The 24309-nt window shown below is 52.2% G+C and overlaps 1 protein-coding gene across 3 annotated transcripts; it reads left to right on the forward strand.

The window, feature by feature from the left end:
- Positions 1 to 4423: 4423 nt before the first annotated feature.
- On the forward strand, positions 4424 to 23328 carry NGDN (neuroguidin). Of its 3 annotated transcripts, none has more exons than XM_090056030.1 (11): positions 4424 to 4525; positions 4616 to 4675; positions 4868 to 4939; positions 5575 to 5661; positions 6491 to 6575; positions 6669 to 6721; positions 7156 to 7264; positions 8326 to 8494; positions 8792 to 8948; positions 9206 to 9266; positions 21079 to 23328. In XM_090056030.1, the coding sequence occupies exons 1-11, from the start codon at positions 4496 to 4498 to the stop codon at positions 21132 to 21134; spliced, it is 939 nt and encodes a 312-aa protein (XP_089912156.1). In that variant the 5' UTR covers positions 4424 to 4495; the 3' UTR covers positions 21135 to 23328. The 3 variants fall into 3 exon arrangements, with proteins under 3 accessions (XP_089912156.1, XP_089912154.1, XP_089912155.1); XM_090056028.1 differs by having other exon boundaries at positions 4427 to 4525; positions 5524 to 5661; XM_090056029.1 differs by lacking the exon at positions 21079 to 23328 and adding an exon at positions 9509 to 16229 and having other exon boundaries at positions 4428 to 4525; positions 5524 to 5661.
- Positions 23329 to 24309: the final 981 nt, after the last annotated feature.

Here is a 24309-nt window from a genome sequence, read left to right on the forward strand (position 1 = left end):
GGCAGAGCCAGGCCCCCGCCCCCCCAGCCCCACTTCTGTCCTTCCCCCACCAGGGAACAATTGGAAGCTCTCGTCATTGTCCAGGAACGATGAAGAATAGGAACAGGTTTGGGGAAGGGAGGGCGGGGGGGCATCCCAGGCATCCACGGGGCTGGGATTCCAGGGCAGATGGACTCACGGACGCCAGGCTGCAGCCCCTGCCCCACCCCCCAGCCTGTGGATGCCCTTCACTCCTGACGCATAGCCCCTGCGCCCCCCCAGCCTGTCTGGTGCCCCTCACTCCCGACCCACAGCTCCCTGCCACCCCCACCCCACCCTGCAATACCCCTCACTCTCGACCTGCAGCCCCCAGCCCCACAGGCTGTGTCAGCCTGGGAAACATTATGGGATAGGAAATTAAATTGCCATAGAAACATGCGAGCAAAAGGACCTGGTCCCTCCAGTGAATGGGACCCAGGATACCTTGGTTCTCTCCCAGCCCTGGGTGGGGGCAGCAAGGCCAGAACAAAGGGGTCCTGGGAGCCCAGATGCCTGGGGTTATTCCCCAGCTCTGGTACAGGGGTGGGGTCTTGGGAGGGTCAGAGCTGGAGGAGTGGGGGGCTGCTGGCAGCCAGGATGCCTGGGTTCTCACCCAGCTCTGAAGGGCAGTGGGGACTTAAAGGAGTGGGGGGAGGGCATTGGGAGCCTAGATGCCTGGGTCCTTTGTGTCTGCTCAGCTCCCTTCCCCCCAGGGCCAGGCCAAACTGACAAAGGACAGGTGTGTGTGTGGGGGGGCTTTGTTTGGTCTTTGAACAGGTGTCAGGCCCTAATCCCAAGTGTGTGGCTGGTGGGGATGGGGCACTGTGCCAGTCTTCTTAACGCCTTGTGTGCCAGAGGCCCCCCAGCCTCCCCACTGCCCAGTTGGCAGAGGGAACACAGGCGACCGGACCCCCAGAAGCCCCCACACCCCAAGAACCCAGGCCTCCAGGCTCTCCCTCTCCTGGAGAACCCAGGTTCAGGGCTCCCAGACCTGTCTCTCTTTCTCTTCCCCTTATCCTTTTTTCCCCTCCCCCCACAAGGGTAATTTTAGCTGCCACTTCCCCACACCCCCTCCCAGCATTCCCTGCCCCCCTGACACTCAATCCCCCCTTCCCAATGACGTGAACAAAGGGGCCCAGGACAATAGGAAGGACCTTGAGAAGGACCTGGCCTTATATAGCCCTGCCTGAAAGGCTGGCCTGTATTAATAGCCCCTGGCCAAGAATAGAACCCAGGCGTCCAGGGAGGGGGGTCTCCCCCCCCCCCAGCTCACCGGACCCTATTGTCATCCCCAAAGCAGGAGAGAACCCAGGCATGTGCAGCGTGGGGACGGGCCTGGAGGCAGCCCCCTCCAGCCCAAAGTCCCACTCGTCTTCCAGAGACCGGAGGGAACCCAGACATCCAGGGGGGACCTCGGATCCAACCCCCCTCACCCCTCTAAAGCCCACTGGACCCCACTGGTGTCCCAGAGCCCAGAGAGAGCCCAGGGGTCTGGGGGGCTCCCACCCCTGAGACTTCCACTTCCCTCCCAGAGCTGGACAGAACCCAGGCATCCGGGCTCCTAGCCCCTTGTTCTACTCCCAGTCCCCCCAGCCCAGCCCAGGGCTTGGGGCTGTGGGGAGATAGGGCCCGGATGCCCGGGTGGGGGAGAGTGGTTGGACACCTGGTTTTTCTCTCATGTCTGGGAGGGGAGTGGGGTCGGGTCCCCGGGCACCTAGGGTCTATCCAGCTCTGGAGTCCAGTGGGTTAGAGTAGGAAGTGCTACAAGCCCAGTGGGTTCTTCTCTGGGAGGGGAGTGGGGGCTGGAATGTTAGAACAGGGGCAGGGGGAGCCCTGATGCCTGGGTTCCCTCCCAGCACCAGGAGGCTTTGTGGGGCCTGGCAGGTTGGGTGAGGGGGAGCAGGGAGCCTGGTTTCCACTCCATTGAGAGCCTGGATACCTGGGTTCCCACTCAGGCCTAGGAGGGCAGCAGGGCCTGGGCGCATGGACACCTGGGTCCTATTAAACCGGGGCTTCCCCTGGCAGGGTCCCAGGAAATTCCCCTCCCCGCCCCATGCAGCTGGGCAGGGTCCAGGCACCTGCCATTGCCCCCCAGACAATACCACCCCCCTTGGTCCCAGTAGCTTGGGTCTCGTGCCGGTATTCACATGCCAGGGGGGTGTTAAAACCCAGGCGTCTGGGCTCCCAGCCCCTGTCCCCACACCCAGCAAGCAGAGTACCCAGGTGTCCTCCATGCCTGGCCTGGCTGGGACAATAGCCTGGTGCATTCTTTGGGGAGGGGCATTTCCTATTGTCTTGGCTCCAGCTGCTGTCATCTGGGCCAGGAGCACCGCAGGGGATGGACCCAGCACTCCAGGCTCCCCAGCCTGCTACCTTCCCTAGCCGGAGAGAACCCAGATGCCTGGGACCCCGTCCTCCACCCCAGACATATGGGTCCTCTCCTGGCTCTGGGAGGACACTGGGGTCCAGTGGGCTGCAAGGTGGGGTGGGGCACAGCTCCCCTGGATACTTGGGTTTTGTCCCAGCTCTGGAAGGAGGGAGCAGGCCACTGGGAGCCCTGACACTGGTGTTCTTTGGGAGGAGAATGGGGACTGGGGGGTTACAGCAGTGGGGTGGGGGCCCAGACACTTGGGTTCTCTACCTGATCTGGGGGGGAGTGGGGGCCAGGGGGTCAGAGCTCTGGGAGGGGAGTGGGGTCAGGTTCTTGATTCCATCCAGCTCTAGGGTCCTGTGGGTAGAGCAGTCAGGGTTGGGAGCCCAGATGCCGGGTTCTCTGGGAAGGGAGTTGGGGCTGGTAGGTTGGGGCAGGGGGAACCCACATGCCTGGGTTCTCCATCTGCTCTGGAAGGGGAGTGAGGTCTGGGGGGGTGGGAGGGTTGGGAGCCTAGACGCCTGGGTTCTCTCCCAGCTCCAGGAGTCTTTGCAGGCCTGGCAGGTTTGGGGAGGCGGGACTGGGAGCCTTGTTTCTGCTCTGAGGGCAACAGAGGTTGAGAGCTCTGACGCCTGGGTTTACTTTCCGCTCAGGGCTGGGCACCCAGACACCTGGGTCCTATGTAACTGGGGCTGCCCTTGGCGGGGTCCCAGGGAATCCCCCCCGCCCCCGGCTGGGTGGGGTCCAGGCACCTGCCATTGTCCCCTAGACAATGCTCCCAGCCATGGTCCCAGCAGGCCGGGCCATGGGCCAAGGGCGTGTGAGAACCTAGGCGTCCAGGCTCCCAGCCCCTGTCCCCCCCGCAGGCAGGCAGAGAACCCAGGTGTCCTGGCACCCGGCCCGGCCAGGCTGGGACAATAGCCCGGTGCATTCCAGGGGGTGGGGGTGTTTCCTATTGTCTTGGCCCTGGCCATTGTCATCTGGGCCAGGAGCAGGGCAGGGGAAACCAGCAGCATTCAGGCTCCCTGCTCCCACCTGGCCCTGCTGCTCTCCCCAACCCAGGCGTCCAAGCTTCCAGCCTTGACCCCATCCCCCCATTCAGGGCAGCTGGGTGCTCTGCCAGCTCTGGGGTCCAGTGGGCTGCAAGGGTGGGGGGCACAGTTCCCCTGGATGCCTGGGCTCTCTCCCAGCCCTGGTCGGAGTGGTGGCACCAGGAGCCCAGAGGCTTGTTTTTTTTTGGGAGAGGCACAGGGACTGGGGGGGTCACAGTAGTGAGGTGGGGGCTGGACACCTGGGTTTTCCACCTGATCTGGGGGGACCCGGGGGTCAAAGTAGTGGGGGGTCCTAGACTTTTTTTTTTTAGTGACATTTGCCGTGTTCCAAGCCAAATCAGCCAAATCAAGTCCAAATCCAAAATCAGTCCAGAACTATATGTGGCCCTACAACCGGCCAACATCTTCCACCCGGACCACGGGCTTCAGGCATTTCCAGCATCTTTGGAGGACATCCTTCGTGCAGGCTTCGGATACCCTCAAGTTTCACCTGCCCTCAGCCAGATGGCTGCAGAAGCAAGGTAGGGAGGAGCCTCCCATTTCCATAAAGTGGGCTTTAAGCCCCAGCACCTCGGCGGGAACCGAACCGCGCCAGAAGAGCAGCCATCCCCCCACACTTAAAGAAAACGGCCTTCGTGGAGCCAGATACCCGGCGTTTCTCCTGCCCGGTAAGTAGGTGCGGCCCCCCGAGTTCTCTGGAAGCCCAATGGGCCCTGGGCTGCCCCCAACCTCAGACGCCCCGCCAATCACTGTCACTCCCCACCCCAGTCACGGGCCAAACCCTTTCTTCCCCCTCAGCCAATCCCGTCGTGCCTCTGCTCTTCGCTCCCGCCCCCTCTCCGCGCCCATTTGTCCGCATCTTCCCCAAAACTGTTCCCCCCACCTTCATTTCTCCCGCGCCGTGATTGGCCCGGGCTGCTGAGGAGGCGGCTGCTGCTGTGGTGTGTCCCTTCCCACTCGCCGTCAGCGTGGCGCACGCGCTGATTGGCTGAGTCGCCCTAGCGAGGCGGAAGCGGGTAGCTGGTAGTGGGGCGCACGTGGGCGCGGGAGCGGGATGGAGCCGGGCGGTGGCACTGGCCTGCGGGTGAGTGGGACTCGGAATCCTGGGTCCCTGGGCTCAGACTCCTGCGTCTGCTCTCTATCCTTGTGCTAACCCCCCGCCGCCTCCCCCCAGGAGCAGGTGGTGACTGATCTCCCCCAGGCCATGGCCCTGCTGGCTGCGCTCCCAGAGCAGGTGAGATCTCCCCCACCGCTCTGCGGGTGCCCCTCTCTTGACCGGCTCCTCTCCCTGCCTCCTGCAGCCGAAGCGGGTTGGAGTCCGGACGTCTGGTTCCCCCCGGCTCCGGGAGGGGGGCAGAACTGTGTCCTAGATACTTGGGTTGTGTTTCCACTGCCCTGGGTTTGGATCTGAGCTGTATCTCTGCAGGTGGCCGCGGTGACAGCACACATCCAGGGGCTGCTACAGAGAATCCAGGCTGGTGCCTTCCCCACTGCCAAGGTAGGACCTGGGGAGACACCTGCCCCCAGCCCGTGTCGCCCCCTCACCCAAGCCAACCTCTCAGACCAAGGAGGGAGCCCAGGCACCTGGACTCACAGGTCCCTTGTAGCCAATAAAATCCTGCTCCTCTCCAGGAGCCTCTAGGGGACCCAAGTGTCGGGGCTCCCAGCTCCACCTCCACTTAAGCTCACCTGATTTTGCTCTCCTTCTATGAGATTTTAGGTGTTTGAGCCCCCAACCTTGTCTTCACCCAGCACAGGCCATGACCCCTCTCAGAGCTGGGGAGAACCCAGGAGTTGAGTCCTAGTAGAAACTTTGTTTCTTAGCCTATCAGAACCTGCACTATCCTAGAGCAGAGAGAGAACCCAGGCACCTGGGCATCCCTTTCAGATCCCACTGCCATGCAGGAGCTGGGAGAACCCAGGCATCTGGGCATCCAATCCCCTCTGCTCTAACCCCCAGTTCCTGCTTTGCTCCTGGAGGACCCAGGTTCCCCCCTCCCTTTTCTCTAACCCCCTAGACCCCACTTGCTTCCCAGAGAACCCAGGCATCTGGGCTCCCCCCATGTCCATCTGTTGCTGCAGGGCCTGAGCTTCCTGGCGCTGCGGCCGCAGCTGTTGCTCTTCTACCTGCAGGACCTGGCGGCCGTGCTGGCAGCCAAGGCCACGGGGCACCCGCTGGCGGGCACCGCCCCACCCCTGCGCCTGGCAGAACTGCGCACGGTGAGGGGGTGGGGCTAGAAGGGAGGGGCTGGTCTCAAGGTTTGGGGTTGGGGTGTAGATGGGTACTGGGGGTAGAGCTAGAGGGATGAGGGTCTGGGGGTATTGGGGGTGGAGCTAGGGCGCAAAATATGGCTCACAGGCCAGATGCAGCCCACCAGGCTATTCTTTCCAGCCTGTGGGGCCCCTAAAAAATTTAGAAAATTAATATTTATCTGCCCCTGGCTGCCTGTTATGTGGCCCTTGATGGCTTGCCAAAACTCAGTAAGCAGCCCTTCACCCGAAATAATTGCCCACCCCTGGGTTAGGGGGTGTTGTGGCATCTTTGGGATGGTGTGAGGTTAGAGGGGAGACAAGTGGAGCTAAGGGATGTAGAGGTGTGGGGTGGAGCTAGAGGAGAGGAGGGTGGAGCTAAAGGACTTGGGGTGGAGCTAAGCAAGGTTGGAGGAAATATGGGTGGGGTTAGGGGTGTTTTTATAAGAGGAGCTAGCAGGAAGGGTTGAAGCTAAGGGGCTGGGGGTGGAACTAGAGGAGAGGCACAGGGTCTCAAGTTGCAGAGTTGAGACTTGTGGTGTGGCCTGGGGGGATAGGGGGCAGCTAGAGGGCATGGGTGGTGGGGTGGGGTCAAGGAGGTGTTGGGGAGTAGAGAGGGTGTTGGGGGTCTTGGGGCAGGAATACAAGAGGTTGGTGGGAGCATGTCTCAGGGCGGAGCTAAAAAAGGGGGTGGAGCCAAGGCAGGTGATATGGGGCCAACCCAAGCAGCAGGGCTGGAGCTTGAGGGGGTAGGGGGGGCACCTTCTAGGGGCATGGCTCAGCCTAGCCCCACCCCCAGGTGCTGGAGAAGATGCGGCCCATCGACCACAAGCTCCGGTACCAGGTGGACAAGCTGGTGCGGGCAGCAGCCACCGGGGCCCTGGGTGAGTTGGGGGACGTGGCTGGGCATGGGGGGGGGGCCAGGCACAGGGAGGCTCACCACCCTTCCCCCTCCCTGGGGGGCACTCTGCTTGCAGGCAGAGATGACCCACTGCGCTTCCGGCCAGACCCCAGCAACATGGCCAGCAAGGTAAAGGGGGGCGGTGGGGACAGCCCAGATGCCTGGGACCTCTGTGGGGAGAGGGAGCTGGACTCTTGGGTTCGCTAGTGGGAAGGTGGCCAGACACCTGGGTACTCTGGGTACCACAGGGGCAAGGGCTCATGGGTTCTGTAGGATGGGTGGGTGGGAGCCCAGACATCTGGGTTCTCTTCCGCCTCTAGAGCTGTCATTGAGGTTCCAATTTGGGGAAGGGAGAGGGGGGGAGTGAAAAAGTCAGAGCAGGGGGAGGTTCTTGGACTCCTGGGTTCATGGGGAGGGGGAGTGTTAGATCACTGGGGGCTCTGAGCCTAGACACCTGGGTTTTCCCCACTCTGCAGGGGGGGTGGGGACAAGTTACAACAGGGGATTGTCTGGGTCCTGTCCTGCTCCCGGGGTTTCATTTCCACCTCCCATGCCCTCCACAGCTGAGTGAGGAAGAAGAGGAGGCCAATGGCCAAGACCCCAGGAAGAAACCCACAAGTGCAGGAGGGATCCGGAAATACATCCCACCCCGTCTGGTGCCGGTTCACTATGGTACGTGTAGGCAGAGTGGGGCACCCAGATGTCTGGGTTCCTTTAACACATCAGGGGCTGGCTAACAAGCCCCCGGTGCCCCCCACACCCTGGAGGTCTGTGTTGGCTTGAGGAGGGGTTCTGTATAACCAGCCCTTTGGCCCCACTTCAGAGTCAGCCGCATCTGGGTGCCCCTATTACACATGGCCACCCCACCCCAGTCATGGGCATCTCAATACTGTATGCCTAGCACATCCCACCCCAGAATCAGATGCACCGTGGTATTGGACAGGGGCTTCCCCTTGCATCCAGCAATCCTACCCCAGACCCAACTGCATCTTGACAACTGATAATGGCTTCCTGTTATATGTGGGCCATTGCACCCCAAACCCAACTGCATCTCAGAGCTGAGTTCTTGTATGCCCAGCATGGCTCACCCCAGAATTAGCTGTGTCCTGGCACCAGGTGAGAGCTCGTCCATTTATGCAGCTGCCGCACCCAAGTCAGCTCCATTTTGGTGCTGATTCTGTGTATACCAGCATCTGCCATTCCAGAATCAGCTGCATCTCTGCACCAATGATGGCTCCCTGTTTTATATGCAACCACCCCAACCATCCTCCAACAGAATCAGCCTGGTTTGAATCAGGTTGGTTTCCTGTATACTTCCCTGCCCACCCCCCAGTATGATCCACCCCGGATCCAGCTGTATCTTGATGCCAGATAAGGGCTCTCCCTTATGCAGTTGTTTTGCCCCAGAATCAGCCACACCTAGGTGCCAGATAAGGCTCCCTGTTTATGTGGTTGCCCCACACCAGAACCAGCTGCATCTCAGTGCTGGTTCCCTGTACACCTGGCATGCCCCAACCCAGAGTCAGCTGCATTGTGGTTCCAGATGAGAATTCCCTGTTATATGCAGCTGCTGTACCCCAGAATCGGCTACATTTCGGCCCTAATTTCCTTGTGAGGGTTTGCTGTTACATGTGGCTGTTCCACCTCCAGAATCGGCTGCATCCCAGTACCAGATGAGGGTGCCTTAGATGCAGTGACCCCATGGGTTCCCTGCTCCCATTTCCTTCTTGTAGATGAGGGTGCAGCTGCCCGGGCCCAGCGGCGCCAGGAGCAGGCCACGCGCCGGGCACTGAGCAGCTCCGTCATCCGGGAGCTGCGGGACCAGTTTTCGGAGGCCCCTGAGGAGATTCGGGAGGGTACAGCCCCCCATGCTACCCGCCACAGCTGCGAGGAGGCACGCCGGTACTGGCATCTGAACACTGGGGCTCCCAGCTGGCTTGGGGATGGGGGGCGGGGTTCTATCCTGGCCATGCCAGGGGACCCTGGCCAGATGCCTGGGCTCTTTTGGGAGGGGAGTGGGGGGCTGGGAGCCAGGACTCCCGGGTCCTAACCTGGCTTTGGGAGGGCAGTGGGATCCTGGGGTCAGGATGGAGTGCCTGGACACCCTGGGAAGGCATTGGTGGGTCATGCGGGGTTGGTCCTAGGAACCTGGTTGCTTGGGTCCCATCCCTGAGGCGCTCCCCCCTCCTCCACTGTCAGGACCCAGTATGAGGAGAGCATGCTGGTGCGGCTGGGCCGGAGCCGGCAGGAGCAGGCACGGCGGCGCCAGGAGTCTGCCCCAGCTGCCCAGCTTGGCACCCTTACCCGCTTCGGGGACATCAGCGCACTCACAGGCCCTGTGGGGATGGCTGGAGAGGTGAGGGGCCTGAGGGGTTTGAGGGTGTTGGGAAGGGGCTGGGGTCTATCCAGAGGCACTAGCATGACTCAGCTGGCACCCCCCCTCTCCCTCGCACCAGTTTTTATAGGCACCCAGCCAGGGGAGGGGGGGGCAGGGCCTGGGGAGTGCAAGGTCTTTGTGCAAGCATGAGTTCATGAAGGCGAGATCCCTGGGGTGGCGGGGGCGGGGGTAGAGCAGCCTTGCCAGGCTGTAACCCCCAATACCCCTTCCCCCAGACACAGGAGCTGAGTCCCCCAAGGAAGAGGAAGAAGATCAGTGTGAAGAAGGGGAAGAAAAGTGAGTTGCCTCCCAAGTTCTCCGCTATCCCAGCAGCCCCTGCTCCTAGAGACGCTTGGGCAGCCCCTCAAGGCTTAGAATGAGAGCTCAGACACCTGGATGCTCTCCTCTGTTCTGGGAAGGGTAGTGGGGGCTGGGAGGCCAGACACCTGGGTTCTCTTCCCCACTCCTACCAATCCTTCCCCACTCCCACCAATCTTATACTTGTGCCCTAACTCTCTCTCTCTTTTTTCCCCCCCCAGCTTTCCGCCGGCAACGCTAGCCCCCTCCTTGCTTGGGCCAGGAGTGTTGCCCCCTCTGGGGCAAAAAAGCATTGGTGGCAATAAAAAGGACTCCCCACCCCAAAATGTTTCTCCTAGATCCTCAGGGGGGCTTTAGTACTCCTCCCTCCCCCACTTGATATGGGGACTACAGGTACCAGCCAGTTCCCAGAATCCTCTGCAGAATGGGACAAAGGCTTATGGGTATTCATGGTTGAAGCTGAGAGCTGCGGTTCTGTTAGGTGCAGGGTTTGCTGGGAGCTGTGGTGGGGGTAGGGCATGCTCGAAAGTGGTTCCATGAGAGGGCCAGGCATGCTGGGAACTGTGGTTCTAGGGGACAGCAGGGTGTGCTGGGAATTGTGGTTCTAGAAGCCAGGGTATGCTGGAAGTTGTGGTTCTAGGGGGAGCAGGGCATGCTGGGGGCTGTGGTTCTAGAAGACGGCATGCTGGGAGCTGGGGGGGGTGCTGGTAGAGCAGGTGTCTGGCTTCCACTTCTCTGATTGGTTGCCCATTGCCATGGGGACTGAGAAGCTGTAATTAACTGCAGCAGTGGGGAACCTCATTAGGGAGGGAGGGATGGCATTAACCCCTCAAATGCCAGGAGCCTGGATGCCTGTATTTTCTCCCTACCTCTGCCAGGGGCTATAGCAACTATGGTTGGTCTAAGCAGGTGGGGATGGGAACCCAGACACCTGGGTTCTTGGGGAGGGCACTGGGGTCTGATGGGTCCAACATGGAGGCAGGAAGGCTGGATCACCTGGGTTGTCTCTCCAGTTCTGTGGGAGTGGGGGGTGGGTTAGAGCAGGTGAGGATGGGGAGCCAAGACCCCTGGGTTCTCTACCCATTGGCCAGTTCTGGTAGAAGGTGGTGGGAGCTGGTACCTTAGAGAACATCACCTCCCACCCCTAACTAGCCCAGTGCTCATTTAACACACCTGTTAACTAACATCCTCATTTTCAGGGGTGCTTCCAGCCAGTGATTTGGGATATATTGGAATAGGACTAGGCCCCACAGGTTACCAAATTAGCGCTGATGACTAACAAGTATAGCTAATTAACCCAGAACAGTGGCTGCAAATGAATCAGCTGATCAATGAAAGTAGCATCAGCAAGTTGTAGCTCCAGCCATGTGGCTGAGAATCAGTAATTAGCAGGGTGTTAATGAGCTTTTCCAGCTAATTGGCACCTCTTCTTTAATAGACCACTTAGTGCTAATAATGGCAGATAATGCAGTAATAATTATGAATAGTTCTATCAATTAGGACATAGGGAAACTCATTAATATGCTATTAGAATTGAGCTAATTCTATTAATTGGAAAGCCAAGGTGCATCAATGGCAACTAATTAGTAAGTGCACTAATTAGCACCAGCTAATAAATACCTGCTCTCAGTGGCCAGAACAGCCACCATTCAAACACCATCAGCCTAGGAGCTATTAATAGCAATAGCTTCTAAAGTAATTAATAGGAGCTATTAATAGCAATACCTGTTAGCCTTCTGCTAATGTAATTTGAGCCACTGAGAGCAATGTATTAACTGGTAGTTTTGATGCAAATTGGTAAAAACTATTGATAATACTATTGGTTATCAAAAACACCAGCTAAACTAAAAGGTGTTGTTTTAGGTCTTGTTTAGTGACTTGGTTTAATTTAGTTTGTTAATTAACAATAGTTTCATAGTTGGAGACTGCTAGTTTCTACTGTTTTGCTACTTGGTATAAACTAATTAGACATTATACTGTCAACTATCCATTATTTAATTAAACATATTGATTTTTCCATAACAAGGTAGGTAATAATATATATCAAAATCATATAAAAATATATCCTATAACAAGGTAGATAATACTTTTATATATAGAATATATAAAAATATTATACAAGTTTTTTTTTTTCCTATTGCTTTATGCAGTATGTGCAGTTTTTTGGGTTTTTTTTTTTTTTAGGAATGCCTCTAACTCAGATTTGCATAACGGGTACCTGCCTTACAGGGTAACAAATAGGGATACAGTCCAAGACCTTCACAGCCCCAGCAGACTTACCTTTTGCTGATGCAAGGGTACCACAGGGCTCTTCCTGGCAGGGAATGATGTTGGGAGGGAGGTTTATAGGGTATGGGGCTGTAGCCACCCCAAAATTGGCCATAGCCCCTCTAGCCACCCTTCCTGCAGTGCCACAGCCTGCCCTGAGTACAGTGCAACCCAAACCCCCCTGCCAGGAAGAGCCCGATCCCAGGGGCTGGGGTGAGTGGGGCCTCAATCTGCCCCTCTGCTGGTGGTGAGGGGGGAGTGGGGCTGGTGCTGGAGTTGGGTCTGGAGCTGAGGCAGCTGCTGCACAACTGGGGTGGGGTATGGGACAGGGCACAGCTTCTGTTGCTAGGGGCTGCCACTGTGGGCTGGGGCCAGGGGCCACACTGGGCTCTTCCCAGTAGGGGAGTTGGGCCATGCTGTGTGCAGGGGGTGGCAGCGCTGGGAGGGGGCTATATCAAATTTTGGGGTGACTTCTGGGCCCCCCCTTCCCAACACCATTGCCATCTGCCCCAAGTGCAGCCTGATAGCCTCCATTGGGAAGAGCCTGGTGCGGCCCCTGGCCCCAGCCCACAGTGGCAGCCTGTAGTAGCAAGAGCTGCCTCCCCACCACACCCCCCAATCCTGCACCCTGCTCTGGGTGTGCAGCACCTGCTTCTGCCTCTCTCCCCACTGGTGGGGGCTGCAAACTGAGGCCCCACTCACCCCAGCCTATGCTCCCACCTGTACCCTGCTCCTTCCCTCACTGCTGGGGCCTCAATCTGTGCCCTTCCCCACTCCCCTTTCTCCCCACCCCCACAGACTTCTATACCTGCTGCGAATTGCAGGAGAGTGAATTTACCTTGTATATAATGAATTTTGGATGTAAAAAGGGTCATCGCATAAGAGTGAATTTGACTATACAGAGCCCACAAAATGCAAGGGGAAACCTGTGTAAAGTAATATAAAAATATATAATATAACAAGCTAGGTAATAATTTAATTAATCAGCTATCTAGTTATATGTGAGCTAGATCTGTCAACTCTAGCAGTTTCTCATTAGCAACTTGAGTTTGGACACAACTTACTGATAGAAACTAGTAATAGCTACATCTATGAGGATCTGGAATGGTTAATAAATAAGTTACTAATTAACACTTATTAATATTTGTAGACTTTTTCACATTAAGTAGCACTGCCATTGTTACTGTGTTTGTTTGTTCAGTGTTGTATTAATAAGTATAATAGTAATTAATACCTCAACAGGTTGGTGTTTTTGTTTTGTTTTTTTTAAGGATGATTTGATCAGTATAAATTATCATAGCAACTAGCAATGCCAATTGAGTTGGAGGAAGAAATTAATACCTATTAATTGCAAAGGCCACTTGCATTCAGACCAGCTAGGATGAAAACAATGGGGATTTTTCCTGAAGAGCCAATTAATGGATAGCAATAGAAATTATCACTTGGCAGCTAATGAAATGACCTTGCAAATACAAATAACAATGTGAGGGTTAATATGATGAAGGTGGATGAGCATGCATATATTCATGTTATATTTTAAGTTAAACATTGATATTCAATAGTAGCCCCTTCTATAATGAGTTAATATTAATATAGAATATTAATATGTACAGGAATATTAATATAATAACAGTAGCCTCATCCTGTAATTGTGCTATACGCAGATACAAACAATCAAGAAGAGTTGAAACATTCATAGCACCAGCTAATTTAATATGGCTGAGATCAATCTATATGGCCATCCCTTCTAATTGACAAACAAGTTGCAATCTCAATAGCTGCCCCTGCACTGATTAGTTTTACTAATGACTCCCAGTGATCAACAGGGATCTTCATTAGTGTTGAATATTGGCAAAAAACAATAGCAGGATCAATTGGCATTAAAGGCAGGTAGTGAATTGAAATTAAGCTCTGCTAATTAGCTTTGCGAGAACTAACTGATGAATGACCTTCATTAGAAAAAATATAAACATAAGAACAGCACTCTTAACAATCTTTAGTATGTATATACCTAAATAAGACAGTAGGTTTATTAATTATATTTAAAAACAACAAGGGTTACCCTCTAAGCATAGGTCTTATTGCAGTATTAATATTTTAGCAATTGGTCTAAACAATTAATACTGTCTTTATCAAATAGTGTTAATGCTAGGAATCATTTGTATTAGTAAATTATCTAAACAGTATTAATAATAAAAGTATGTATTTACATTTTTACTATATTACTATTGTTATTAATGCTGCTTCTAGTACTTTCACTATTAATTTAAGGTAATTTATCAAATAATGTAACAAGATGATGATAGTGAATGATATAAATAATACTTTTAAAAATAAATCCAGTCCCCTAAAGTATACGTAGTCAGGTAAAATTGGCTACAACTGAAAGTTGTTGTTGTTAGCAGTTTTATTCATAATCCTCCACCATAAATGCAGTGCTGACTAGAATTTGATTAATACTGGTAATCGATAAGATATTGGTCATTAATTTGCTTTCTTTTTTTATGCAGTAATATGTAATTTCATATAGTTTAGATAGCTTATTAGCTAATTACAGATTAATTAAAAGCAATACAACTGGTTACAAGTGACCTTACAGCCATGACAATTATTCCACAATGACAGCAAATTAAAGACTAAAATGTGGAATAATTGTCATGGCTGTAAGGTCACCTGTAACCAGTTGTATTGTTTTTATTGTAATTTTAATCCTGTGTCACCATTGTAGAGTCATCTGTCACTAGCTGTAGATTAAAAACAATACACCTAGTGACAGGAGACTCTACAACAATGCTGGTTAACCTGCAAATAGTTACTAATTTGCTGTCATTGTTGCAGACTCACCTGTATTTAAGCTGTAGAACTAGTTAAATGGGTGACTAATACAATTATACAGTTAGCCATTCATCTCTTAAACCATACAACTCCTAACATAACAGGTGACTCTAATAATGATTATATACAATTTGTCATTGTATTGTGCTTGCTTAGATGATAACCATTAATTATTTGTATTGTTTTAATAAAAGGTGACTATATAACAATGTGAATTTAAATATACTATTAATCACTAATATTGTCATGTAGTCACCTGTTGCTATTTGTATTGTTTTAGATTATTTACAATTGGCCATTCATTTGCCTAAACAGTACAAATAGATGCTTAGTATAGTGATAGATGTTTATATGGCCACAACAATTAATCCACTATTAATTTGTTCATTTTATTGTCAACATTAGATACTTAGCTCTAAATACTATTTGTATCATTCTAGATCAGAAGCAAGAACTCAATTGCTCATTACTTACAGCTGTTAATAATTTCTATCAGGACTGGCCAAATGGTCTCTGGGTTAGGAAGTTCAACCATAGTGGGAAATACATTTCATGATTGCTTGTTCTGCCTCCATATTTAGGGCCTCTTGTATGCCCCTGAACATAGTACCCACCTTTCCTCCCTTTGTTCTGCCTTTCAAAATCAAGATTTTCCAGCTGCCCTAAACCATCTCTTCAACTGACTCACCTGCCCTTTCTTGCTCAACTATAGCTGAAACTCTAGGTGCTGTTTCAGACTGGGGGGCCCCTGCCTGAAGTCCGGGGGTTCATGGGGTTGTGGTTCCTAGGGTTTTTGGGAATCATATCTGAGGTCCCATGAGAACCTAGGCTGGTATTTTGTGGGAGTGGTCGAGACTTCCAGAGGGATGTGTTGATCCTCCAGGCATGGTGGGAAATGGGGGGTGGCATATCCAGGTTCAACTTCAGAGGTTCACCTCCCTTTTTTTTTTTTTTTCACATACTGATGTTTCCCCACCACTCATCCTACCTATGCATAGGGCTTATGGTGGGGCATTGTGGGATATCTGGATTTGGTCAAGGCTTGTGCCCAAAGCTGGTGGGTGAGGGTACTGAAAGGTGAAAGGAAGTCCTGGAATCTCAGGACCTTCAGATTTTCCCCCATGCCTGTCTCTATCCTGTCTGCTCTGGGACTCTCTAGCACTTGAAACCTACACCAGACCTCCAGTTCAAATCCACCACCAGAAACAGATGCATGGAACCACAGATTTGGATCTTTGCCAGCTTTTCCTTTCACAAAAAAACAGCACCAAACTGGTAGTCAGCCATGAAAGCACCTTTCTGAGGAGGGTGAAGTTTGATGCTGTTCAGCTTCAGGACTTACCTAGGGTTTCTATGGTTTTAATAATTTTTTGCCTGTTGGTTATGCCATACAAGTGAATATTTCATCTTCATATTTCTTCTCTTCTCTTGCCCCCGTCATGTTTTATGGCCAGCTACATTCGGAAAGAAGCTGGAACTTGAATATATTGCACAGGGGGGTGGGATTTTCAGAAGAAGAAAAGTTGCATTTTGGTCTTTTTTTAAACAGACCAAATACAATTGGTCCAATTAAAAACTATCATTGTAAGAAATCCTTGTCCTTCTTTTAAAACATGATTTATGTCTTTTGGGGTCACTTTTTAAATTTCAGCAATGCCTTTTGATTGGATTATTTCATCCAAATGAGGCAACAGGCTTAAACCTGGAGCCATGAGCCACAGGTGCCCCTGGAGATAGCTCTTGGTCTCTCTCTCTGTTTCAAAGTTAAATTTTTGAGGGGGATTTAGTGTTTCAGAATGAGACTGGAAGGGGAATAATAAAAGTATTTCTTTCATAACCCATTTCCCTTGTTCATATGACTCTTTCCCCCCCCCCCCCGGTTCTTTCTCCCTCTAGGCCTACCAAACTGTTGGTCAACACAGATTAGGATTTGACTCTTGGCTTGTTCTAGGCCAAGTGCACATATATGCAAGGGGATAAACCTGGGGAAAAATAACCTTGACTCTGCCTACCCAAGGCTGGGTTATGAGCTAGTTACAACTCAGGAAAGAGACCTTGGAGCTGTGTGGAGCTCCACTGTGATGCGGGGGGGAGGGGTTCAGAGGTTACCTTGACCCCCCCCTGCAGCCCTCCAACTTGGCTCTGAGGAGCACTTGGCTGGGGGTGGGAGGTTGTGGCTGCAATTGGAAGGGGGAGGCAAGGCCTTGTTGGGCCTGTTTGGGGGTGGGGGATGTAGGAGGGGCCTGAACAGTCATAGGTGGCCTTGGCTGGAGGGATAGGGGTCCCCAGCTGTGGGGTGCTGTGGTGTGAGGCTGAAGGGGGAGTAGGGGTTCAGCAGGGGGTGGGGGATGATTAGGCAGAGGGAACCCCACTGTATACCCCAGCGCTGGAGTGGGAGGTGGGGGTGGGAGGGCTGCAGGGTGGCCAGTGGCCACCAGGTGGCCCTCAGGCCTCTCCCCTTCCCTGCGTCAGGCCCTGCTCATTCATATTCGAGCCACGAGTCCCTTCGCTTTCACCCGCAAATTAATTTGCTGCCGAATGAAGCGCTTGCTGCAGAGATTTCCCCCCCACCCAACCAGCTACCATGGGGGAGGGGAGTGACAGGTGTTTACACAGCCCTGCTGGTGCCCCTCACTCCCAACCCTCAGCCTCCTGTGCTGCACCCAGCTCTGCCCATGCCCCTCACTCCTGAGCCACAGCCTCCTGCCCCCCTGCCCTGCTGGTGCCCCTCACTCTTGACTCACAGCCCCCTAATCTTACTGATGCTGTGGCTTCCCCACTCCCAGCCTTTGCCCCACCACAACCAGGCGTGTTTAGGGGCAAGCAAGGCCACAGTGAACACAGCCATTGTAGGGGAGGGAAAAGGAGCTGCAGGAGCTGAAAGCAGGGTCCAGGGCAGGGGCCTGCAGCTTGGGAGCGAGGGGCAGAGCCAGGGCCTATGGGTCAGCAGTGAGGGTGACTAGAAGGGCTGAGGATGTGGGTCTTGAAAAGAAAAAGGTGACTGAAGGTGAACAGAGACAGGGCTGAATCTCCACAGGGGCAGTGACCCCCTTGGCCCCGATGCTTAACCCCCCCCACCCCCCCAGCGCTGGTGGAGGGAGAATCCAGGCTCCTAAACCCTCCCCTTCTTTGTCACCCTAGAACCTGCTCTGTTCTGAGAGCTGAGGAGAGAACTGAGGTGTCTGAGATCCCAGCTCCCACTGCTTGGATAAGAACCCAGGTGCCCTGCCTGCCAGCTCCTCTGTTAGACATCCCCGCTTAAGCTGGGAGTCAGCCCAGGTGTCCAGGCTCCTAGCCCTTGCCTGAAGCCACTAGGCCTGGTACCCTTCTCACAGCTGGGATTGAATTCAGGCATCCTAGCTTCTGTCCCCTCTCATCCCACCCTGTCTCCCCTGCTATCCTCTCCTCCCTGCCCAGGGAACCCAGGCCTCCTGCCTGTGCCAGCCTGGGCTTATTCCTCTTTGCCCTTCATTTTTTCATTCTTTCTTCCTCTGTGCGTTTCTCCCTTGCCATCCCCCCCATTCTGGATTGGCAGGTATGTTAATTAGCATCTGGGAGTTAATTAATTCAGCTGCTAATTGGCAATGGGGCGGGGGTGGCCCAGACGGACAGATGGTTCGGGGTATCCTGGCATGGCGCCACGCCCTGCCCGCCTGGAGGGGGGTGGATGGACAGATGGGAGAAGGCCTGAGGGAGGAGTGTGGGGGCGGGGGTTGCCTGGCTGTCTGCTTCTGGAGTGGGGGGGGTCCTCCTGCATCCCGGCTGGCACCCAGGAGCGGGCACACCCCCCCACGCCAGGCCTGGGAGAGGGGGAGGGATGGAGTGATAGTGAGAGAGGAGGAGGAGGAGGGGGAGGGCCTGGTGGAGCGACAGAGCGGAGCAGAGCGGCGCCAGCTGCCAGGGCGATGCCCCCCGCCCCTCCCCCGGTGCTGCGGCAGCCCCCTCTCCCCCACCCCACCCATCCCCACTGGCTGTGCCAACCGGCAAGGGTCGGGGGGGGCGCAGTGCCCACAGGGAAATGGCCCCCCCTTCCCCGCCATGCCAGCCCCATGCCTGGCACCGCCTCAGCCCGAGGGCCCAGCCGGCAGCGCCCCCCCACCCTTTCCCCCAGCCAGACACACACATACACACACGTACCCACCCAGCACGCAGCGGCTGGCACTGAGTACTGGCATTGTCAGCCAGAGCGGCACAGGGACAGACGGATGGACGGACGGAGGGAGAGAGCATGGTGGGGTAAGGTATGGGTGGGGAAACATGAGCTGGGATGGGTGGAGGGACACAGTATACCTGTGGGGATGGAGGATGGGTGTGGTTGGGTGGATGAACAGTGCAGGGGCATGGATAGAGGGTGTGTGGGATGGGTGGATGGAGAAAATGGAGGATTGAAGAGTACGTGGGGAAGGATGGTGGGTGTGGTTGGATGGATGAATAGTGGGGGGAAATGGGTGAAGGGATGAGTGGATGGATGGACAGAGTGTGTAGGGGCTGAGATGACTGGATGGATGGAATATTGGAGGGAAGAAGGGTATGGTGCGGATGGATGGATGTGGGTGTGGTTGGATGGATAGAAGAGTGCAAGTGAATGGATAGTTGGCTACAGAATGTGTTTGGGGATGAAAAGGTGGATGGGAGCTATGGGATTTGGATGGATGTCAAAAATGGATGGAGGATTGAAGGGAAGCAGGGTACATGTGAGGGATAGTGTGTGTGGTTGGATAGATAAAGGGGGAGATGGATGGAGGGATTAGTGGATAGATGGACAGAGTGCATAGGAGATGGGTGGATGGTGAAAAAGGATGGAAGACTGGAAAGAAAAGTACTGTGGGGATGGATGGTTGGTGTGGTTGGGCGAATGAATGGTATGGGGAAACGGATGGAGGGGTTAGTGAATAGATGGACAAGGTGTGTAGGGGCAGGGATGGATGGATGGAAGATGGGTTCCATGGGGATGGATGGATGGTGGTGTGGTTGGATGGATAGTGTGTGCCAGTGAATGGTTAGTTAGCTAGAGGACATGTTTGGGGATGGTGGCATGGGTGAATGGATGGAGCTATGGAGAGGGAGGTAGATGGATAGATGAAGGATGCATGTGGGGATGGATAGATGGGCAGGTGGAAGGATGGTGGGGTGAAGGGGTACACAAGGGATGGATGGGTGCGTGGATGATGTGCAATGGGACGGCTGAGAATAATGGACAGGTGGAGGTGTGTGCATGGGGCTGGAGAGAGTTGGGGATGTGTGGACAACAAAGGGGTGTTTGGGTGGCTGGACAGGAAGAGCTTTGGATAGATGCAGGGATGAAGGAAGTGAGTGTGTCTGGAGAAGGAGGGAGCTGTGTATGGAAGTTGTGTGAGGAGGTGGGAGATAGGGACTTGTCTAAAAGGGTGGGTGAGTGGATGGATGGGGGCTGATGGAAATGGATGGACGCGGGCTATAGGAGTGGATAGGAGACTGGGACGAAGACTTGCTCCAGCTGTGGAGGGTCTGGCTGAGGAAGAGGTGCCTGCCAATGTCCTGTCTGGCTGGTGATGGGGTGAGTTCTGTGGGATATCTTCTCAGCAGTGCCTTCTGATTGGCTGTGGGGTGAAAGTTGTCCCCTGCTCCGAGCCAACACTGCAGTTGGATTGGCCAAGCCAGTGAGGGTCACAGGTCAGGTCCAGAGGGGCTGCTGGTGAGAAGCCCAAACACCGAGTTTGGGCAATGTCCATAACAGCAGGCTGCTGCCTTCCTGGGAAGGGCTGCATGGCACCAGGAGCCTGCTCCTCACATAGATCCATCCCACCTGCTTTTCCTGATTCAGAGGAAGAAGGCAAAATCTAACCATGGCCTAAGGAAAGACCAGTCCATTTGTTCCTCCCACCCCGCAAAACCCAAACCATTTCCACCAAGGGGCCAATAGGACTCTTCAGTCAATGTTTTGTGGCAACTGAGCCAAAACATTGAGTTGCCATAACCCCAACCCTTTTGGCTTTGGTGTTCCCATTTAAAGTTGGGCCACCAGCCATTGTGGGGCATTGCACCCCTCAGGGAGGGACCCAGTCACACCCAATGGTCTGCTCTGTTCTGTTTTGTCCTATTAATAACAGATCAGCTAATCTAGCTATGGCATTGACTTGGGATACAGTTGGACTTTGCCCCGTGAACAATCAGAAGGCTGCTGGGAATTTCTATTCTATTCTGTCCAGGCTGTTAGATGATATGATCTGATAGTCTTCCCTATTGAACATATTCCCTTTCATAATACAAACCATGTTATATTCTCCACTCTGCCAGAAGACAGAGTATATGGACATGACCTGAGGTGACCTTCTATACCAATGATGCTCACTCTGGATGCTGCAGTACCCTGGGGTGCTGAGATACCCTTTGAAGGGTGCCCCAGGGTGCTGTGCACTGTTGGCACCAAGAGGCATGGATACACCATCACACAGTTCACATGAGAAACCCAGATATGTCTCTTCACAACCTGGTGTCCATACTGTTTGGACTTGTTGGGACATTCTGAATTCTTGGCAACAGAAGAATCATTCTCCAATTTTTTTTTGTCTGTAGTAAAGAAATTCATGAAAATAAAGATCTGGTATTTTTTAAAGGAAGCCTGGAGGCTAATGAGGGTAACTTGAGTCTTCCATGGTTGAGAGCCACTGGTCTACATGGAAGCATGTTTTCCTTATGTTTCCAACAGGCACCAACAATTTTTTTCATGGAGATGCCGTGTGTTGGGCTCTTTGGTCTTCCTGAGTGGATTGGGCCCATAAGAATGTGACATCAACTTATTAGTCGCTCCTAGGGCAGTTGTCTCAAACTTGGAGAGACCCTTGGCCAAATGTCTCCACCTCTTCTTACATGGAGAGCCCTGAAGGTTGATGATCAGGATGGGTTCAAGAGAGACAACTTCTACAGAGGACAGAGTTTCGATGGAGCTTGGAGGTACGTGGGAGATAGGTTTCAGGCCAGCTGTGCCAGGGGCAGGGGGATGGGCCATGGCTTGGTTGAAGCAGGTCTCTAGGGGCCAGGATATAGTGGAGAGATGCGGCCATGTCTCGGTGAGGAGTCCTCAAGGAGGGAGGAATGGGACTGTTCGAGGGATTTCAGGGGTCTGGGACATAGCAGGCAGGGTTGGAGGGTCTCCGGGGGTGGGGGGAAACATGTCTCAATGCTGGGAGCCTTCAGGATCTGGGATATAGCAGAGGGATGGGGCCACATTCTGTTGGACCCTAAACCCATGTACACCTCCTCCTTGCATGCTTCCCCCCAATCTACTCTCTCCTCTCTCTTTACTCCTTTCCCTCCCTCCCTTCCATTTGTTCTTCATGTCCCCCAGCCTGGACATATCCCTTGTTTCCCACCACCTGTGCCATCCCAATTATCTGTTGGGTGGTGGGAGAAACAGTGCTTTCCCTGTCACCCATGAACTTCAACCCCATTCCCCCCAAGTCCACTTCCCAGCCTCACTTCCCACTCGGGCATTTCTCCCTTGATGTCAATGGATCAATGCTTTCAGAGATCCCCAAGGCATTTGCTTTCAGAGATCCCCAAGGCACCAGCCTCATCCAGGTTGGGGAACTCATCCCTACCAGGGCCTCTCTACCCATCGAAGACCATCACAGATGGGAACAGTTGTAGACAAGGTAGCTTGGATGGATGGAGTGTATGAGGACCTATGAAGATGAGTGAATGGATTAGTGGGTAGGTTGGTGGGCAGATGGATGGATGCATGGTTGGTTTAGTTTTAGGCATTAGTGGATGGGTAGATAGGATTCATGGGGACGAAGGAATGCTGTGAAATGCCATGAGATTAGGTGAAGATCCATGAACTCCCACCGGGGCCCCATGGGTCCCCAGCTGGCTTCAGAATGGGGCAGAAAAACATGTCGATAACTTTTGTGGCAAAAATGTCCATTTTTGTCAAAATCAATGTTTCTTCCTCTCTTGAAACATCTCAGTGACATTTTGGAAGGGGATTAAAAAGCTATCCTGCTTACACCTGTTTTATTGTTGGGCTTCGTTTTGACATTAATCTGTTATCCAAATGAGGAGGGTTCGCAATTAGGTGATGGGTCGTTAAAGTGGAAAATGAATGCTATTTTGGCCCAGTGTCAATACAACAGAATGGATCAAAATGAATCTGAAGGGGGGAAATCCCTAAAGTTGTGCATTCAATATAGTGTAGTGTAACGTAGTATAATACTAGAGTGTGTAGAGAGAGCTTAATATGAACAATATTTTTGATCCATGATCAATTTAAATTGTTACCCTTTCTGAAATGGAACAAAAATAATTGGGGCGGGGGGGAGCAAGTCCATCTCAGAAATGTAGAAACTTAAATAAAAAAAGTTCATAGAAAATCAGTGACAGCGCTTTTTGTCAAAAGCCTTAATTTTTTTTTGTCAGAAACAATCCATCCAGCCACGTCTACATTCATATGTATTCTTATTATCAATATAATACATAACTTGCTATATTCTCCATGATGAGTGTATTTATGCATATTCGTACATTGTTAAATATATGTATTATATATATATTTAATGTGTGTATGTGTGTGTGTGTATGTGTATGTATGTGTATATATATATAATACACATAATTTATATACATGTTATACATATAATACAGAGTATTTAATTTATACATATATATTTACCACAAGGTGTGTAAAATTCATCATCATGACTATAGCAAGTTATATAGAATACATATAAAGCGTTAGAGAGTATAACAAGTTATTTAGACCATATATATTCTATTTAACACTATATAGATACTGTATAGGTTATTCATTGGTGTATATATTTTCATTATATATATTGTTATAATTAAAATTATGTTATTCTAACACTCATTATATATGTTATATAGACTACACAAATTTAAGATACCAGACATGAAATCTTTCCTATATGCTATAAAGGTCAAAATAAAAATGAATGTAATCATGGAAAGGGAATGTTTTTATTGGGTTGAAATGAGAACATTTGCCTGTGTCAAAACCAACTCTTTTTGTCTTCAAATCTAATTTTGCTGTCATTGTTTGGGTGTTTAGGTTTTTTTCACCACCAATTTTGCTGGAAATTTCAGGTTTTGTTTCAATTCAGAATTAAAAATTCATGAAATAAGAGGAACAGGACTGGGTGGAGTGGAATTGTTAGCTGGAATATCCCATTTCTGGACCAGGAATATATAGTTGTGAGCGCTCTCAGAATAGGTAGAGTTGACAATATTTGATCTAAAACCTTCTGATTTTGGTCAAAACTTTTTTGTTGTTGTGGGAAATGGCATTGATTTTGACAAAATCCCATTTTGGAAATGAACAACAAAAGAGGTAAAAAAAAAAGGTGTTAAAAGGCTGAATGGATATTTGGAGGTGACAGATTGGGTTGATCCCAACATGAATTCCTTTTGACTGAATTTTACAGCAATGGTTTCAAACACGTCAGAAAAAATTGGCGTGCCCCCCCTGCCCCCCAACTCAAAACAAGTTGTTTTTTTTTTGTTTTGAAGCTGACAAATGTAATTTTGTGGAAACCATATTGGAATTTTCACCCCAATTTGGCACAAAACATCCTCCCTGTTGGAGGGGTTTTTGAGGGATGGAGGATCCACATTTGTAATTTTCCCTTGGTTCTGAGTTTTGCTCAAGAGTTTTGGTAAACTCAAAGTGGGGTTGGGTGTGGTCTTGTGGAGGTTCAGATGTTGGGAGGTGGGGTAACATCCATTTGGGAACCAGGAGAGGAGCTCATCTCCATCTTTCACTCCTCCTTTACGCCTTCCTTCTTCTTTTGTTCTTGGCTTAGGCACCACCATGCCATGCCTTGCTGCTGATTAGGTTAACAGGGGGAGTGGGTGGGGGAGAGGACAGGTGTACTGGTGTGGAAACTGTGTGGCTAGGGTAGTGTGGGGAACACAAGAAAGG

This window comes from Crocodylus siamensis, chromosome 6 (genome assembly GCF_052110815.1).
Source record: "Crocodylus siamensis isolate JL-2025a chromosome 6, ASM5211081v1, whole genome shotgun sequence".
Lineage (NCBI taxonomy): Eukaryota > Metazoa > Chordata > Crocodylia > Crocodylidae > Crocodylus > Crocodylus siamensis.

What these genes read in the sequence shown, in the direction of transcription:
- NGDN (XM_090056028.1), top strand. Translation starts at nt 4,496, where the DNA reads ATGGAGCCGGGCGGTGGCACTGGCCTGCGG. An exon ending in TGGCTGCGCTCCCAGAGCAG is followed by an intron (nt 4,676 to 4,867) that starts GTGAGATCTCCC and finishes GTATCTCTGCAG; the next exon opens with GTGGCCGCGGTGACAGCACA. An exon ending in AGCTGCGAGGAGGCACGCCG is followed by an intron (nt 8,495 to 8,791) that starts GTACTGGCATCT and finishes CTCCACTGTCAG; the next exon opens with GACCCAGTATGAGGAGAGCA.